The sequence below is a fragment of the Carcharhinus amblyrhynchos genome, chromosome 24 (assembly GCF_965287045.1).
Source record: "Carcharhinus amblyrhynchos chromosome 24, sCarAmb.v2.hapA, whole genome shotgun sequence".
In the NCBI taxonomy this organism is placed as follows: Eukaryota; Metazoa; Chordata; class Chondrichthyes; order Carcharhiniformes; family Carcharhinidae; genus Carcharhinus; species Carcharhinus amblyrhynchos.
The window spans coordinates 27146351-27164906 of NC_137347.1; the positions used below are offsets into that span (position 1 = coordinate 27146351).

General features: G+C 42.9%; 2 protein-coding genes across 2 annotated transcripts in view; one reads left to right on the forward strand and one right to left on the reverse strand.

Moving 5' to 3' along the window:
* Window positions 1-1033: 1033 nt before the first annotated feature.
* On the forward strand, window positions 1034-9326 carry edn2 (endothelin 2). The gene is made up of 5 exons (XM_080211368.1): window positions 1034-1162; window positions 2048-2189; window positions 4483-4602; window positions 6194-6328; window positions 7720-9326. The coding sequence occupies exons 1-5, from the start codon at window positions 1108-1110 to the stop codon at window positions 7826-7828; spliced, it is 561 nt and encodes a 186-aa protein (XP_080067494.1). The 5' UTR covers window positions 1034-1107; the 3' UTR covers window positions 7829-9326.
* A 4681-nt stretch (window positions 9327-14007) lies between these two features.
* The window catches only part of LOC145357714 (large ribosomal subunit protein eL39-like), a 52985-nt gene continuing 48436 nt past the window's right edge, over window positions 14008-18556 (reverse strand). The window contains exon 2 of the mRNA XM_080211139.1: window positions 14008-14168. Within this exon, the coding sequence (XP_080067265.1) occupies window positions 14008-14168 (161 nt within the window). The remainder of the gene's footprint in view (window positions 14169-18556) is intronic.

The following is an 18556-nucleotide window of genomic DNA, read 5'->3' on the forward strand; positions in this document are numbered from 1 at the left end:
ATTCTCCGGCTCTGGGAAATGCTCGTGCATTCCTGGCGCGTGCACAGATTCTGGAACAAGGCCAGCAACACAAATCCCTCACTGCGACCCACCAGAAAAGTTGCAGGTCAGGATGGGAGAATCGCCCCCAACGTTTCAGGTCAGTGAATGGGATTTCACAGCCTCGCTTGTCCCGAAACCATAAAATCCCGCCCAAGGTTAACTGACCTTTGCATTGTCCGCCTTTCGCCTGTAGCGCGTGGGGCAGTAAAATTCCTGCCAATGACTTGTATTCAGAACCGGGTGCGACCAAATCTTTTGTCCACCAAATTGAGCCAAGGCTGGCTGTATAATTGGTGTTACATCATTAAGCAGTTTGGTTTTATTTTCCCTCCTCTGACACTGACAAGGTGGGGTACACATGAGTCAGTCTTTATTCTGGAAGCTGCCTAGTAAAGTTAATTGGAAGCCACTTTCATTCAGTGATTGCCAAGTTTGGGCAAGTGGGGAGAGCGCCCACCATGACATCCTAAAGAGAAAATGCTGGAAAATCTCAGCAGGTCCGGCAGCATCTGTAAGGACGCACATTAACCCCTATTAACATCTCAGTGTCGGGGTTCATTCTTCGTGAGGCTGCACTCCAGGTCCTTAGTCACAACTTTTGATCGAAACTTTTTGAAAAAAGATGATAAAATTTTATTACCAAATCCACTTCACATGCAGTGGGTGACTTCAAAATGTTCCCACAAAGAGTAACATGAAGTGGGTTTGATTGTGGAATGCAAGAGCGTGTGAGTCAAGTTCACTTCCTCTGCCTCACTCTCAACCTAAAATGGCATGTTTTTAATGCAGGGATTAACTCGCCGCGCGTAAAAAACACACACACACTGGTTATTTTCATGATTGACAAGCTCTGGTATGCGGTCTGTGCGAGAGAGCGCATATGAACATCTCAACCAACTCCACACACGCGGGTAGGTGGTGGCTTGACTGCGTCAGATATATAAAGGCAAATCGCAAGGCGCTCAGGCACAACGCTCAGGATCAAGAGAGAGCACGGGTCTTTCTGTGCAAATCCACACATCCCTTCTACTTAGTGTCCCCACCAGCTCTTTCCACCCTGCAAGAATGGGCTGCAGAGGATTGTTTACTGTGGCGGCTGCATTTATTTTTTTGGAAAGCGGTGAGTATTTATAAATAGGAGTTTGGATCTAATTCGTTGCACCTCTGATATTTTGCATACGGTGTGCTTGCTGCGCTGTATCCTATCTGATCAGGTTGTATTTCAGGATGTTATTATCATTTTGCTATTTTTTTAAAACTCTATCTGTGAACGGGTTTTAACTGTAGGGTGTGCATTGGGTTACTATCGCGATTTTTACGCTTTGAATGCGGACGGGCGATCATGAATTAACAATTTAACATCTGCCACATTGGAACACATTGATCCTTTATTTACTGAACCGAAGCAGCAGCAATGCAAATGGCAATGTTAGCTGTATGTTTGAGCCGCTCCCTGATGAATCTGTTGCAGACTTGAGATTCCTGGACAGACCCATGTTAGATTATTTGCTTTCCGCGAACAATTAATTAATGTCAGTAACTCGTTCCTCAACATTGAATGCCCCAAATGACCCAGTCCAATTGAATATAACGCAAAACTAAAAATAGGAAGTGCTGGGGGCGGTGGGGAGGGAAATCCCAGCAGGTCTGGAAGCATCAGCAGGAGAAAGAATCCCAGTTTAATTCTTCTTCAGAGCATCTCATATGTTTAAAATTGAATTCTGTCCGTAAAGTGCGAATATGAACATTGATTGCTTGAGGGGCATCACTCCCAGAACTTCCCGTTAAATGCAGAGATCAGAGGGTCAACTTGGATAGATGTAAAATATGCAAAGGCAACTGTAACAATGATATCAATGTGGGTAGAATTTGTGCAACAATCATGCACAGTGCAGCCACGGGCAGGTCTCTATAGTAAACATTGTGTCCCACCATGTCCTGTTTGCATTCTGCAGAAAATAAAGTAGATTTTTAAAAAAATCAAATGTCATCTTCATTGCTATAGGATGTGGCTTCCGCTTGCCGGTGTCCAGTGAGGCCAGCGCTCATTATCTGAGGAGAGAGAAGCGCTGCTCTTGTAACAACCTGGGAGACAAAGAGTGTATCTATTTCTGTCACAAGGACATCATCTGGGTCAATACCCCAGGGTGAGTATTGTAGAGGGACAATACTGTACTGGTAGCAAAATACTGGAAATCTGCAACTAAAGATTACTAGATAGGCTCAGCAGGTCTGGCAGCGTCTGCAGAGAGAGAAACAGAGTTAACCTTCTGGATAAATGTTTATTTATTAGTGTCGCAAGTAGACTTACATTAACACTGCAATGAAGTTACTGTGAAAAATCTCCTAGTCGCCACACTCCAGTGCCTGTTTGGGTACATTGAGGGAGAATTGAGCATGGCCAGTGCACCTAACCAGCACGTTTTTCAGACTGTGGGAGGAAATTGGACCACCCAGAGGAAACCCACGCAGACGTGGGGAGAATGTGCAGACTCTGCACAGACAGTGACCTAAGCTGGGAATTGAGTCTTCGTCACAACAAAGCGCTGGGGTAGGGGTTGGGGGGTGGTCTGAAACAGGAAATCCTGGAAAACCGAATGGGTGGAGAGAGGAGCTGGGAGTTTTCAGGTCCAGAACTGGGAACAGTGAGCCGAGGTAAAAGAAACAGAAATCCTCAGTTGAGGGTAGAGCAGAATTGAATCGGAATAAGTCCCGGGGGATAAAAAGGGTGCCAATAAATCAAACACCAAATTGAAAGCAAATCCTGTGTTTCATTTGTTACCAGCACTTTTAGGAATGCTAACTCTTCTCTGAAAGGGATTTCTGATATTCCAGGGTGCTGTGTGCTCACAACCAGCACCCACCCCCTCTGCCCCCCCTTTATTGCTTGGTGGCATAGATCTAATGGGTCAAGGGTTGTCCTGCCTGAGCCTGTAGACTTTCTGATCCTCACAGCAGTCACTGGGCTGCATCGGAGGATGCGCGACCCATTAGCAGTTGTGACCCACAATTTGGGAACCTCCTTGCTAAAAAAATTATGTCACTACTTTCTTTCAGTTCTGACATTGTGTCACCAACCTGAAACACTCGCTCTGTTTCTCACCCCCACGGATGCTACCTGGCATACTAAGTGTTTCTGCTGTTTACTGTAAGAGTGCGGCACCAGTCAGCATTGATTTAGATTGTCCTGTGCCACCTGCATTTCCACTTAACTTCACAAGACATTAAAGAGTCATTTATTGTGTGTTGTGCAGTAAGATAAGGTGCCTATTAATCTTCATATTTTGTACAACTTTGTAATACTAATACTTTTGGGTGGGCTGGGTGTATAATCATTTTAAATTGGACCCACCCAAGATCAAACCAGGGCTTCTTGGAAAAAGCATGAAAAGTGCTGTTGGTGAGTGAAATGCAGCATTTGAGGAGCACTTGCTGCTATTCGAGTCGATGAACATGTAAACCACATTTTAATATGGGGGCGGCACAGTAGCACAGTGGTTAGCATTGCTGCCTCACAGCGCCAGGGATCTGGGTTTGATTCCCGGCTTGGGTCACTGTCTGTGTGGAGTTTGCCCATTCTCCCCAAGTCTGCGTGGGTTTGCTCCAGGTGCTTTGGTTTCCTCCCACAGTCTAGGTGCCAGAGTGTGGCGATTATGGGATTTTCACACTTACTTCATTGCAATGTTAATGTAAGCCTACTTGTAACACTAATAAATAAATACACTTAATGTATGACTCAAAATTGGAGATTGTCACACCCTCAACCCTCCCGATCTCTGTAGTTTCCTCCGGCTTTGCAGCTCTGCAAGATCTTTGTGTTCCTGTAATTCCAGACTCAAATCTATGAATTGAAATTCCCTTCCTAAACCTTCTGCCTCTCTATTCCTTCCTCCTCCTTTGAGCCATGTTACTGAGCTTTTGGTCACCCATCCCAGTGTTCCCTTCTTTGGTTCAGTAGCAATTGCCTTCCTTGCATTCCTGTGAAATACCTTGGGATAGTTTAATAACTTAAAAATGCTGTATTATTGAAAGTAATTGTAACATCTGCTTTATTAGATTGCCCCATTTCTACATTTATATCACAACCTGTATTATTCAAATCTGCATTTCAAACATTTGAACTTTTTCCTTTAGTCACTTCAAATTTGAGCTTCAAAGTTGATGCTAGTAAGTCATTCTGTTCTATAGACTCAGAGCAGCATGGTTAATTGGAAAGGGACCCGCATGCTGTGACTGTACCAAGTTATTTATTGTACATAAAATTGTCTCATGTTTTCCCAGTGGGGTTGTTATGTCGCCATTTAAACCAAGCATCACAATCTATAAACACCCATAACCAAGCCTGTAGGTTTTTAAATTTCCCTTTGACAGTGAGTCTCTATGTGTTATAATGCCATAAAGATTCTCTTTGGTAATCACACTTATCTGTTTTTGTAACAGGAAAACCATACCTTATGGTTTAGGAAGTCCAGCAACACGCCGCAAAAGATCTACTCCAAGGTGCGAATGTGCAAACTCCAAGGACAGAATGTGTTCACAGTTTTGCCTGTTGGACACAATGTAAGTTATCTAGATTAATTATTACACTCATGAGATTTTAACCATTCCGTGTACAACCTGCAAGTCGGTAACAAAATGATTGGCCAGCTTGGCACAGTAACACAATGTATTACAAAGTGACACAGAGTAGACTTGGGCATCCCTGATGACAAGCCAACAGTTTTCACTGGGGGCAGATGCTTTGCGCAGGTAAAGATGACAGACAAGGGAAATTAGAAACATGGCCCCAGTCCTGCAACTGGCCTTTCTACCCTTATCACCCTCAGCGCTCCTTGCCTTTTAGATGCTGTAGATGGGAGACCGAACCGCGTCCTGGTGCTTGTGCAATGCCATTTGTTACCTTGCTTAAAATATTGTGTGGGCAAGTGAGAAGGCAGCACGGTTTAAGCTGTGCCTCAATGGCAAGCATTCCCAGCTCAGAGTCAGAATATCCTGCGTACATTCCACAGAGATTTGAGCACCAAATCCAGGCTGACCCTCCACTGGAGCTCTAAGGGAGTGCTGCACTGTCAGAGGAGTCACCTTTCGGTTGAGGCAAGCAGACGAGTTCCTACCTGCCCTGCATAGATATAAAAGATCCTGTGGGACTAGGTCAAAGAAAGAGCAGGGGAATTCTCCTGCATGGTTCTAGCCAACAAATATCCCCGATTAACATCTCTGAAACAGACTATCTAGTCATTTATCTCTTGTGCGCAAATTTGCTGCTGCTTTTCCTGCATTACACCAGTCTTGGAATGTCCCCAAAGTACTTCATGGGTGGTGGCCTGAGGTCGTGGAAGACAGAGTTTGAAAATACAAGTTCTTTCTGTTTTCAATAGACCAGGAGAACGCCTTCTTTTAAAAAAAGACAAAAATTCAAAACAAGCTGAAATTCAGAAGCAAAATAAAACAGAATGGTGGGCAGGCAGGCTGGGGCTGATCAGTGTCTGAAAGATGAAATACTGTAGGATCAAGTTTCAGGTCTAGACTACAGGAGGTGTTGGTGGAGGCATCACACCTGAAATTGTCAGGTGCCAGACGGCATTTTTCTGTATTATTTAATATGTTGTGACAGTGCATTTGTTACATGGAGAACCTGCTGCACAGGTTTGAAAGTTATGAGATAGAAATGAAGACAAAGAAATACTTTTTTTAAAAAAACTGAAGTGAAGTGCATGGCTTAATGATAAATGTGCTACATGCAAGGCAAGGTGAAATTTATTAAAATTGTAAGGGGTTTTGAAAGAGATGAGGAGGAGAAGAATAGAAGAAGTATAGACTGAGTGCAATGTGAAATAGACGGTGGGTGTCCACCCTTTCCAGTAGCGAGATGTTCTGGTCCTGCCAAAGATGACCACCCTGCCTCCCCCACTCTGGCCTGCGGCGGGTTATCCCCCAGAGGGACGGGCGAGCCACACAAAACATTTTGACCCAACTTCAGCGGGACAGGAATATCCCAGCTGCAGCCATAGTAAGCTGCCTCCACTACCGGAAAATACACCCCAGTGGAGGGGCTGAAAACCCTGCCCTGTGTCTCATGTTGGGAATTAGTGAAAAGGAAACAAAGAATGATCATTGAAATGCATGTTTTCTTTTGTCTTGGCCTTTTCAGGAGAAGTAGCAGTGTCCAGCAGAACACTGGAAGCGTAGGTCCACAATACCAAAAGACATCCGAGCACCAAGCCCTGAACTCTAGGACAAACCAGCAGCACAGGACCGGGAGTGTACACCTATTTCGGATTTTAAGGTAAATTTAATTGAATGAAAGGATATGTGGAAGTTCATTTCCTTCGTGTTAATCAGTTCTGTGACATGGGCAATGCTGCAATTATTGTCCTTCCCTGGGTGCCCTTGATAAGGTGCTGCTGGGCCCAGTTGTTGATCTGTTGAGTTCTTTGTAACATTTTGATATAACCAAGTGCAAGGCTACTTGAGAGGATAGTCAAGCATCAGTAACATAGGTGTCAGACTGGGGTTGCATATGAGCCTAACCTGGCAAAGACAGCAGGTTTACCTCCCTGAAGGACCTCAGTGAACAAGTGCAATTCTGACAACAGTTCCACATCCACCTTTGCTGATACCAGCTGATTATTTCCAGATTCAGTTATAAAACTGAATTCAATGTTAAACTGCAGAAGATTGGATTTAAACTTGCATTCTCTGGAATGCTAGTCCAGTAACAACCAGTTTTGGATCTTAGAAAGAGCTATCCAATATAATCCTGTGACCCTAATCTTTCCCATAGCTTTGCACTTTTTTTCCTATTCACACACACAACCAATTCCTGTTTGAAAGTCACTATTGAATCTGCTTCCAATGTACTTTTGGGCAGTGCTATCCAGATTGTAACATCTTGTGGGCCAGAATTTTACCGTTCCGACCACCATGGGAATCAGAATGGGTGAGGGGCGGACCGTGGAAAGATCCATTCACCTCAGGCAGGTTATTCCAGTTTCAGGATGAGCAAGGCCATAAAATCCTGCCCGTTGTTTTAAAAAAAAACAAATTCTTCTCCTCTTAGAATCACTACAGTGCAGAAAGAGGCCATCAAGCCTGCACCGACAACAATCCCCATAACCCCACGTATTTACTAATCCCCCTGACACTAAGAGACAATTTAACATAGTCAATCCACCTAACCCGCACATCTTTGGTCTGAGGGAGGAAACCGGAGCACCCGGAGGAAACCTTTGCAGATACGAGAAGGATATGCAAACTCCACACAGACAGTGACCCAAGGCTGGAATTGAACCCGAGTCCCTGACAGTGTGAGGCAGCAGTGCTAATCACTGTGCCACTGTGCTACCTGGTTCATTGTCCAAACATGTTAAATCCGTGTCCTTCGGTTACCAATACGTCTACCAGTGGAAATGCATTCTCCTTATTTATTCTATGAGAAGAACCTTTGCCTTTCTCTGTTTCCCCTTGCAACAATCACAGTTCATTTAGCCCCTTATTTTTTCTCCATTTGGCCAAAACCTTTAGCATGATTGTACTTGTGGATAACTACTTTGGCCTGGCAATCTTGTTTAGAGGGGATTAAGAGCCTTTGTTTGAGAGGTGAGGGCAGGGAATAAAAATGAAGAATGCCCTGCGTTTTGACGTTAGAATAAATTTTTTTTTAAATACCTTTTCCAGACAAGTTGCATCATCAAACACCCAGACTATTCACAGGAAGCACTTCTTAAAGAAGCTGAATCGAGTTACACTGGCACAGAATGAGCTATATCGAGAGAGAAAGAGGTGAACCAACCAGGTAGAGTTCACTCTTTTCCTGAGAGAGAAGGTGCCATCTTTGGCTTCTGTTTCTTCGTCTATTGATGGCACGTGAGGTGCTAGGGGAGAACGAGAAGACGGATGGACGGACGGAGGGATCGGATGCGCACCACAAGTATTAACCAGCTGGACTTGCGGGCTTGTGTCTCTGTCATTGGACTGCACCAGAAGTAAGAATGGAGAGAGAGAGAGGCATGGAGATCAAGGAAGGAAGATCCGCCTGAATACTGTTCAGGATTTTTGACAGGCGCTGTGTATATTTAAAAAAGAAACATTGACTAGGGTTGAACAGGATGCTCACAAACAGATTGCCCTATCTACAAGGCAACGGCTGGTAAGAGAGGGGAGACAGTACTGGCTTTATCATACATCTACCTCCACAACATGATGACTGGTCATCTTCAGGCAGCTTCGGTGAACTGGACACAAATGATACCAGTCACGGGATCCCCATCAAGGAGCAGAACTGAAAGCATGCAAGTGTTGAAGCTGAGACAGTGATGTCAAGCAGCCTTGCACTTACCTCAATTCCTGGTGTAAAGCACTGTTGTGCTGATTCATTACTGGTGAATGAATCACTAGACTCTTTCCCACTCTTGTTGTCTATGAAACGGGAGAAGTACTCTTTTGCTCGTTGTCTTTGCAGTCTGTACTCTCTCACGTCATGTTAATAGCCATTTTTTTGAGTACTGACCAGCTCAGTGATGGTGTTGAAGTCAAGCTATGCATTAGTGGAAAAAGCTCCCACCACTCCATATGGAACTGAACCGCATCCACCCTCACTTGTGCTAAGTTTAGATCGTGCCAGCCGCAACAGTAGCAGAGACAAGATCCTGTTTGCTGACCCCACTCCTGAAAGGGGCACCCACGTCATGGAGAATTTGGCACTCAACCAAATCTCCATTCACAACAGCGGGACTGGAGAATCCCAGCTGCGGCCAAGATCGTGTGTTCATTTGCTGATATCCCACTGGTCACTTCTTGGTGGCTGTTCATGTTATCGCATGTCTCCTGAAGCATCTGGCTTACAGAGGGCTGAGATGTGGGCAGAATTAAATCCATCACATACATTGTTGGACAGATCCAGAGACCATATACACTAGAGCTTCACATTCTTTATCAACAGGTTTTAGTGTTCGCCCATTTTCAATCTGTTTCTGCATAACCAATTTCCTGTGTTTAACCTAAGGAAGGAAATATAGGCAACATTGAGCGATACAATCCAACCATTTCCCTCCCTAATGGCATTGTGGATCAGCCCACAGCACGTGGACTGCAGCAATTCAAGAAGGCAGTTCACCACCACCTTCGCAAGAGTAACTAGGGAACAGGCAGTAAATGCTGGCCAGCCAATGATGCCCATGTCCCACAAATGAATTTTTAAAAATTCATTAAGATTAACCTGCACACGGGTATAAACGTGATACCTTTTTTGATCACACATGCCTGCTGTGTTTCACTATCACATTTAGAAAATGTTACATATCAGTACCCAGTAATGATGGGCAAGAAAAGACCCTCAGGCCCATGCAGCCTGACCCACATGACAGTGATGCCTTGTACATCACAGTGTAAATACTCCTCACCTGAAAATCAGGCAATCTCCTTGGCAGGCGGGCGGTGACACAAAACCAAATAATAATCCCAGAGCATTTTGGAGTGAAACCTGTTTTAGTGAAGGAACCTCATCTAGGATGAAACGCAGCCTGGTTTAAGTACCACCACCACCATCCCCACCCCGACGCCCCACCCCCCCCAAGATGACCTTGTAACCATGAAAAGAGATTTCTAAACAAGACTATTGTGCACCCCCAGATGCAGGGCACTGTCTAAAGTGAGATTGAAGTAGAGCGATGACTTTTCGCTGTTGTGCCAATTCTCTTAATCTAAACTGACTGTTGGGGAATTTGGAGGGTAGTGCCCTGAGGCAGTGGCCACACTTTGGAAGCAAGACGCTGAGCTTATTTATTGAGCATCTAGGTGCTGTACTGGGGAGTTGCAGAGTTGCTGAAAGGTCTTCTGTTGAACTGGTCTTGATCATGCCATCACAATTCTGCCCATTTGTTTTCCCCTCTCCTCCAATAATTCTCTCGTCCATTACGGGGAAAACGGACCTCCTTCCACATGTTTTGGTTTACATTACTAGGTGCAGTGTGGGGGGTCAGGGGGGTGCTCCACTGAACTTGTACTTGCAAGATAAGCAATAACCATGTCTGGCACCAGTAGGATGAATCAAATCTATTTGGCATACAGCATGGATCATTTGAAAGGGTTATTCCCCCAGAACTTATCGCAGGGAGCAAAGTTGAGCGTACATAAAGTAACAGTGTCACCATTCAGTCAGCTTACAGCACACCAAGTGGATAATTGGCCTCTGTGTGAGCTGATATTCAAACCATCACTGTCCAATGCTGTCAAAGACAACTGTTAATTTATTACTAACGATCTGTTATATGCAGTGATAAGCTGATCAACATTTCAATAATTGAATAATTCTGATCAATATTTAATTAATTTATGATACTCTGTAAATTATTGTAATTCATTGTACTTTGGAACTATTGTAATTTTATGATTTAAAGCGTATATTAATAAATAAATATATTTGTTAACATTAACCAATTTTCATCGATGGAATTCGTTTTAAGAAATTGGGACATCCTGTTGTTGCTTTACAGTGCTCTGAGAGGCACAGAGACTGTGCTGTCCTCAGCCCTGTTCACATTGCCATCTATCCAGCAGGAGCCACAGACAACAGGGTCAAGCTCAGCTGTGATATCTTTTACTGTTATCCAGCCTGCTATTGCTCTGGCTCTCATGCAGGAAATGGTCACTTGATTGAGTTAATGGGAATGTGCTGAGTGCCTGTGGAATCAGGTCCAACAGAATTAGCACCTAGAATGATAGAATGCCAAGAGTGCAGAAGGAGGCCATTTGACCCATTGAGTCTGCACAAACTACCCCTGACACTAAGGAATAATTTACCATGACCAATTAATCTCACCCCCGCACATCTTTGAACGGTGGGAGGAAGCCAGATAACCTGGAGGAAACCCACGCAGACATGGGGAGAATATGCAAAATCCATATAGTCATCCAGGGCCAGAATTGAACCCGGGTCTCTGGCGCTGTGAGGCAGCAGTGTTAACCACTGGGCCACCTTTTGGGAGGTAGGGAGAAAATTGGGAAGAGTGAGACCTTGCATTTACAAAGCACTCTTTCAATACCTCAAAGAATCTGAAACAGCAGCTGATGAAGGAATGTTCTGAAAATAATCGCTGGTTTTTAATCTTATAAACACAGCAGAAATTTGTGCACAACAGATTCCTAAGAACAATAATAGCCAGACAATATATATTTTACGTTGTGGGTTGAGGGATAAATATTGACTAGGGTACCAAGGTAACGTCCCTGATTCATTTCAAAAAGGATTTTTATATCCACCAGCAAGGATAGACAGGGATTGGAATTCTGTGGTCTCGCACTCCTCGCTAACGCTGCCAGTGAGAACCGGGAATTTGGCACTCAGCCCAAACTCCATTCATATCAGCAGGACCGGATAACCCCAGTCACAAGCAAGGTCAGAGACTTCTGGCCTGGGCCTCTGTTTACCATTTCACTCCAGAAGAAAGCTTATGTTCCAGTGCATCACTCCCCGGTGCTGTACTGAGGTTTCAGGTTATATTTTGTGCTGCAGTCTCTGGAATGGGATTTGAACCCAGAACTTTGTAGCTTGGAGGCATGAGTGCTGCCACCTGATCCACACTGACACTTGGAACAATAATGTATGAAGGAAAAAAGTGAGTGAATTTATATATTGCCTTTGGCAACAACCAGTCATCTACAGCCAAAATCTTTTAAAGCATAATTGCTGTTGTAAACAATGCAGACAATTTGTGCACAGCAGGATCTCAGCAATGTGATAATAACCAGATAATCTGTTTCAGTGATGTTGATTAAGGCTGGCATGGTTGCCTCACAGCGCCAGGGGGACCTGGGTTCATTTCCAACCTTGGGTGACTGTCTGTGTGGAGTTTGTACATTCTTCCCATGTCTGCGTGGGTTTCCTCCGGGTGCTCTGATTTCCTTCAACAGTCCAAAGGTGTGCAGGTTAGGGGGATTAGCCATGATGAATATGCCGGGTTACAGAGATTGCAATGGCGGGGTGGGTTGGGATGCTCTTCCAGAGACTCATTCTATGGATAAATGTTGGCCAGGACACGGGTTAATTTTCCTGTTCTTCAAAATACTGGCATGGGAGCTGATACATATGTAGAAATTCCATTGTTATTTTAATACAGATTTTAACCTGCTTAAACAGATCAAGTAATCCAGAAAAGAATGAGTAGTGCATTAAACATGTGCACATTTGTAGTGCTGAAGATAATCTCTCACCCAAAATCACTCACCATCTGAAATTGGTTATCATGGAAATAGAATTTTAGTTCAATTGGCAGGCCGGCTGGTTTGTAGTCCAGAGTGATGCCAGCAGCAGGGGATCAGTTCCTTTATCAGCTGAGGGTTATTCATGGAGGCATGCTTTCTCAACCTCGCCCCTTGCCTGGGGTGTGGTGATCCTCAGGTTAAATCACCATCAGTCAGCTCTTTCCCTCAAAGGGGAGAGCAGCCTATGGTCATCTGGCACTATGGTTACTTTAACTTTTTGCCACCTCAGAGAGCCACAATGTCTTAACATGTTGGGGGCAAATGATGGTTTGCACCTTCTTTCAAGGGGAGAAAATAAATGCAATGTGAGAACCATGGAGAAGTGAAGTCAGAGATATAATGGAGACACATTGAAATATGGACAACAAACCTTATGAGAGAGACTAATGAATAATTTGAAAGGGTTTCATCATGACAAAGTATTTGACGGTGAGGTAAACACAATGACAAACCCAAATGATCATGGAATAATGTATAATTAATGGCACACAAATTACATGGAAAATACAACATGGAAGCTGGTCTTTTGACCCAAATGGTCTGCATTGGTCCTTATATTGCACACAGACTAGTTAGTATTCACATCCCATGTATCAGCTTGTTTCCATTTCCTCCATCCAACCATCTCACCTCCTCTTAAATGTTGATGTTTCCTCAACTTCAATAGTTAATTCAATAATGAGTTACTGAACTTGGTGTTTAATTTCTCCTGTTTTCTGTCACTAAATCTCTTGCTTATTGTTGTATCCCCTGAACTAATCTTATCTTTACAGCCCCTGATTCTGGACCCCTCAATCACTAGAAAGAGTCTGTTTCTATCTATCCTGATAAAGCCATAAGACATTGGAGCAGAATAGTCTGCTCCACCATTCAGCCATGGCCGCTATGATTCTGTTCCCCGTTCTCCTGCCTTCTCTCTTTAACCCTTGATTCCATTATTGATCAAGAATCTATCTATCTCTGTCTTAAAGACACTCAATAACCTGCCTATACAGCCCTCTGTGGCAATGAGTTCCACAGATTCACCATCCTCTAGCTGAAGAACTTCCCCCTCATCTCAGTTTTAAAGGAGAGCCCCTTCAGTCTGAGGTTGTGCCCTTAAGTTTATCGCTCCCACTCTCCATGTCCACTCTATTCAGGCCTCTCAGTATTCTGTAAGTTTCAACCAGATACTCACTCATCCTTCTAAACACCATCGGGTACAGACTCAGACTCCTCAACTGCTCCTCATACGACAAACTCTTCATTCCTGGTATCATTCTTGTGAACCACATGGAGTTAGGTCACAGATCAGCCTTGACCTCACTGAACAGAAGAACAGACTTGCAGATAGGTGCAGGGGTGGTAATGAAGTGGGAGTTGCTTTTTTTTATTCATTCATTTATTGCCCCACCCTTAGTTGCCCTTGAACTGAGAGGCTTGCTAGGCCATTTCAGAGGGCAGTTGAGAGTCAAGCACATTCCTGTGGCTCTAGAATCACACGTTGGCCAGACCTGGTAATGTCAGCAGACTTCCATGCCTAAAGGACATTAGTTTTCTTTTAATATCTCCAATTTTTATTGCTCAATAGAAAACATGGAACCAAAACAAATTTTTTCCATCCAACTTCTGCTGAGATCCGCACTTCCATTACTTTTCCCTGCAGGGGCAAGAGAGTGGGAAAGATGGCTGTGTCTGGTAGTGTACCAGTGATGGTGTTTCCCTTTACAGGCCCAGCTTGCTTCTTCTCCAGTGTCTCCTCTTGGAGTTGTACCTGATCTTGTTGCTGGTTTTCATGTGGATCCACTGTGGAATTGTTTGGTTCTGCTTCATCTTCTTAGCAAGGAATCGCTTGATCCTGAAGGTTTTGTAGTCATCATTAGTTTCTTAATTCCAATTTTATTTTTACTGAATTCGAATTCCACCATCTGCCATGGCGGGATTTTGACCCAGATCCTGAATTTCTGGATTAATACTCTAGTGATAATACCACTAGTTCATTACTTCCCCTGGCCCAAAGGCTACTCTTATCCCTATGTTCTTACATCTTCATAATTTTAAACACTACTATCAAACCAGCCTTAAATCTCCTCTATTCTGATAAAAACAACCACAGTTTTAAAAATCATTTTTCATATTTGTATTCCCACATATCTTGTGAATCCCTGCTGATCTTACTGCCTTGACATCTCTTCTATGGAGTGGAAGACAAAATTGCTCACTTGTCCCCCAAATGTGATTTTACATTTACACGCACTGCTAAATCTCAGCTGTTAAATTTTATACCTTTTGCAATAAAACCAAATAGTTTTTTAAAGCTCATGATTGGCCCCTTCCCTTGAAGTAATGCTTTTAATATCCTATGAATCTGTACCTACAAATTCCTCTGCTCTTCCAAATTGCACAACTTCAAAGATTATATCGTTTTGACCCGGACATTGAGTTCGGTCTGCCACTTACTTTACCCTTTCCACCATCATGGTAATGCCCACTTTGCATTTCCATTTGGTCATAAGAATTATTGACTATGTCTCTTACTTAACTGATGAGTACAGCTATAGGCAAGGAAATGTTTTTGCTGCAACAAATAGATCCATTTCAAGAACTTTTCATGAAGACAATGGTCTTTTAAATAGTTGTGAATGGGAAGACAGGGGTTCGTCAACCCTCCAGGATAGCCCTGGAGACTCTGGGATTGACCTCCAGGCACAGTTGAAAGCAAATACACATACAGAAAATCAAAGTAGCATGAACAATTGTGTTCTTTCATCATAAAGTATACAGGAAAGGGCAATAAAGAACTCTTTGACAACCAAGAGCCATCCAATTGGATATTGAAAAGTCTGTTCAGATTGTCCATGGGAAGGCGGGGCACAATGGAGATTTGCATGTCGGATGACCAATGGCAGGAGCGAAACAGTTGGAGGCAGGAACTCATGTGCACCATGAAGGAATCAACCAGTCTGAATTGGCTACCCTGACCAAACTGCAGAGTTGTCAATGGTAACAGGCTAACAGGCAATAGCAGAGAACTCATTCTAATTAGGACAAGCAGAGTTCAGCAAGCTAATAGCAATTTCCTGGGGCAATGAAACCACTTTATCAAATCATTTGGTTATTTAAGAATATACTCGACTTTCTGAAGGACAGAAAGCAAGGTAAAAACCTAGATAGGGTGGAATTTATAACTTGCTTTAAATAGATTTCTGTATCTATAAGGTGAACATTTAAGGCTCAGCAAAAACAATTTAGCAAAGTGTATTTTTGTTTCTCTGAGAAAGTCAGGAGAAGGAGAAAAGGCTGTAACTGTATCTCAGGATACAACCAGAGGAGTGGGGAGGGAACCCAGCCTTTGGTCTTGGACATCACTGAGGGAGCAAGAGGGCAGCCACATTCGAAAACACAGAGGGAGACAAGTGACTAAATCAGGAAACAGCAATTAAATGAGGCCAAGTCTGGGTCCAAACAGGAAAGAAAGAAGAAAATGCTGAAGAAAGTTAGAAGTTAACCAAAAAGAGGTGATGGGGAGAGAAAGAAAGGGAACACAATCAGTATAATGAAATGAATGACATTTCCTGTCCCACATATTCTAACATATTTTGGAATTTTAATTAACTATGTTATGTTGGAAAAATTAAAGATATGAGTGTACATGAAACACTGGATAAGATTTTCCTGGTAGCATAACTAATAACTGAATGTTTAATTACCCTGTACTTAACTACATAACTAGCTTGAGTGGTGACATGATCAAAAGCTTTCAGATTGTGAAATTCCTCTCACTTTCTGCAGTTGTAACAAATGGTGGTTTAATTGAATCAAGCCACAAAACATTAACCTTGGGTCTTGTCTGAGGCCTGAGCTTCATTCTGCAGATCACACTCTTCCTTAGGATGGATTGCACTATTCAAGCATTACATTTTTCTTTGGCAAAATCAGGTACACGGGTTGGAGGTGAAGCTATCCCAGCATACCACGCATTAGTGACAGCCCCTGATTAAAATGATAGTGCTTGGGGACTCAGCAGTTGCTTCTAGTTGCGATTTAGAAACTGAAAAGGTGGTGGACGTGTTTTCTGCCTCCTTGACAAGTGAAACAGAAAATGCTTAGGTAATACCATGTGGTGTGCTTTGTAAGAAAAGTAAATAGTTAGTTTGTGTTTGTTGAATTAAAAAGATTTTGATTCCAAAATAAGCCCAGCATTGCAAGCATAAAAACTTAACCCATTGTGCAACCATTCTTAATGACCTACTTAGGAAGAAAGAATTTGCATACATATTGAGTCTTCTACAAGCTCACTGCTTTGCAACCATTGAAGTTGTACTTTTAGGACTAAAGTCAATGTATTATAGCTGCAATGAAGGGAACCCTGCACCACAATGTCCAACAAGTAGTTGTGGCAGAATGGCAAGCTGGTCCGATGTTTGGGGTGTTGTTTAGGTCATAAGTATTGTCCAAGACAAGAGTCTCCCTCGCTCCTCTTTAAAAGATGTGATGGGATCTTTTACGTTCATCTGAGTGGGCAAATGGGATCTTGATTTACTGTTTCATCTAAAAAGATTAGTGCTCCTGATAACAATATGGCACAATGGTTAGGGCAGCACAGTGGTTAGCACTGCTGCCTTACAGCACCAGTGATCTGGCTGTGAGCGACTGTGTGGAGCTTGCATGTTCTCCCTGTGTCTGCGTGGGTTTCTTCCAGGTGCTCCAGTTTCCTCCCACACTCCAAAGATGTGCAGGTTAGGTAGAGTGGCCATGCTAAATTGCCCCTTAGTGTCCCAAGAAGTATAGGTTGGATGGATTAGTCATAGTAAATATATGGGGTTAGAGGGATAGGCTGGGGGAAGAGGGTCTGATAAAATATTCTGTCAGTGAGTCAGTGCAGACTTGATGGGCCAAATGGCCTCTTCAGCACTGTGGAAATTCTGTGACACTCCCATAGTATTGAAGTCTTTGCTCAAAGCTCTGATGTGGGATTTGGACCTAAAACAACCTTCTAAGTCTGAGGCAAGCGCATCTCCCACTGAGACGAGGTTGATAACTTGACCAATGTATCAATAATAGCCTTAGAGCCAAGTTTGATGGTCTAGATAGTACCTCTAACACTAGATTAGAATATCGAGTCTCCTTGAAAAACAAAATACAAGAGAGTCAGGCGGGACATTATCCTCATTCCAATCAATCTTTGAAAAGTCTATATATGGTGACTTGTTGCGACATGCTAAAGGTCGTTTGGCCTGATATTGGTATTCATTCCAACCACTCTTATTTGCTTTCCACTTGTTATTTCCATTTCTGTTTGATTTATTCTTAATGTGTTTGGTTTGTTTTAGTTACGTTGTTGATACGAAATTCTGCCCTGCTCCTTCTAATATATTTTTTTAAATTCAGAGGGTCAAGTTACTTAGAGTGATAATGAATGAATTAGCAAGAGATTCCTTTTGTCCTGTTTTTACGGAAGTTGATAGTGAGCAGGGCAAATAAATGCAAAACATAATATTGGCCTCTGCGTGGCTCCACGACAATTCTTCAATATGTTTGGTCCAGGAGATACACAGTTGCCTTTCCTCTTCTCAGATCCCAGATTTCCCTGTAGAAGAAGCCTCTCAGAAATACCTTGCTAATTCACATAAATTCCTATGCCAAACGCCACAGGAAGTCTATGGATAAATGTCAATGTAATGTCTGTCACATTATGCAGTTCAATCCGTAGGCAAGTTTTGACCAGTATTCTTTCTGTGACCAGAGCCTGGTAATATATTTACGATGTAAAGATGCCGGCATTGGACTGGGGTGCGCACAATAAGAAGTCTCACAACATCAGGTTAAAGTCCAACAGGTTTATCTGATATCACAAGCTTTTGGAGCACTGCTTCTTCATCAGGTGAGTGGAGATTTGGGTTCACAAACATATATTTGCTGTTTGTGGGATCTCCTCTGTGTATTTGTCCATACAACCACAGTGACTGTACATCAAAAGCAGTCAAAAGTTATAGTTTGGAATGTCATGACTCAATCAAATGTTACATAAATGCAGATTGTTTTCTAAATGTTTTCAACTAAAGATGGTAGCTTGCTGGAATGTGTGGTATCAATAAAGAGCATACTTTTATAGAGCAATGCTAAAGCACTTAACTTAAAGAGTGATTAATTGTCTCCAAGTTACATTTGTTACGTTGCTGCACACAATTAATTGTTTTAATGTATTTACAAGCTCCTAGAAATGGTGAATTACTTTTATTCTTGTGATGTTGATAATTGAAGGAGAGCTGTT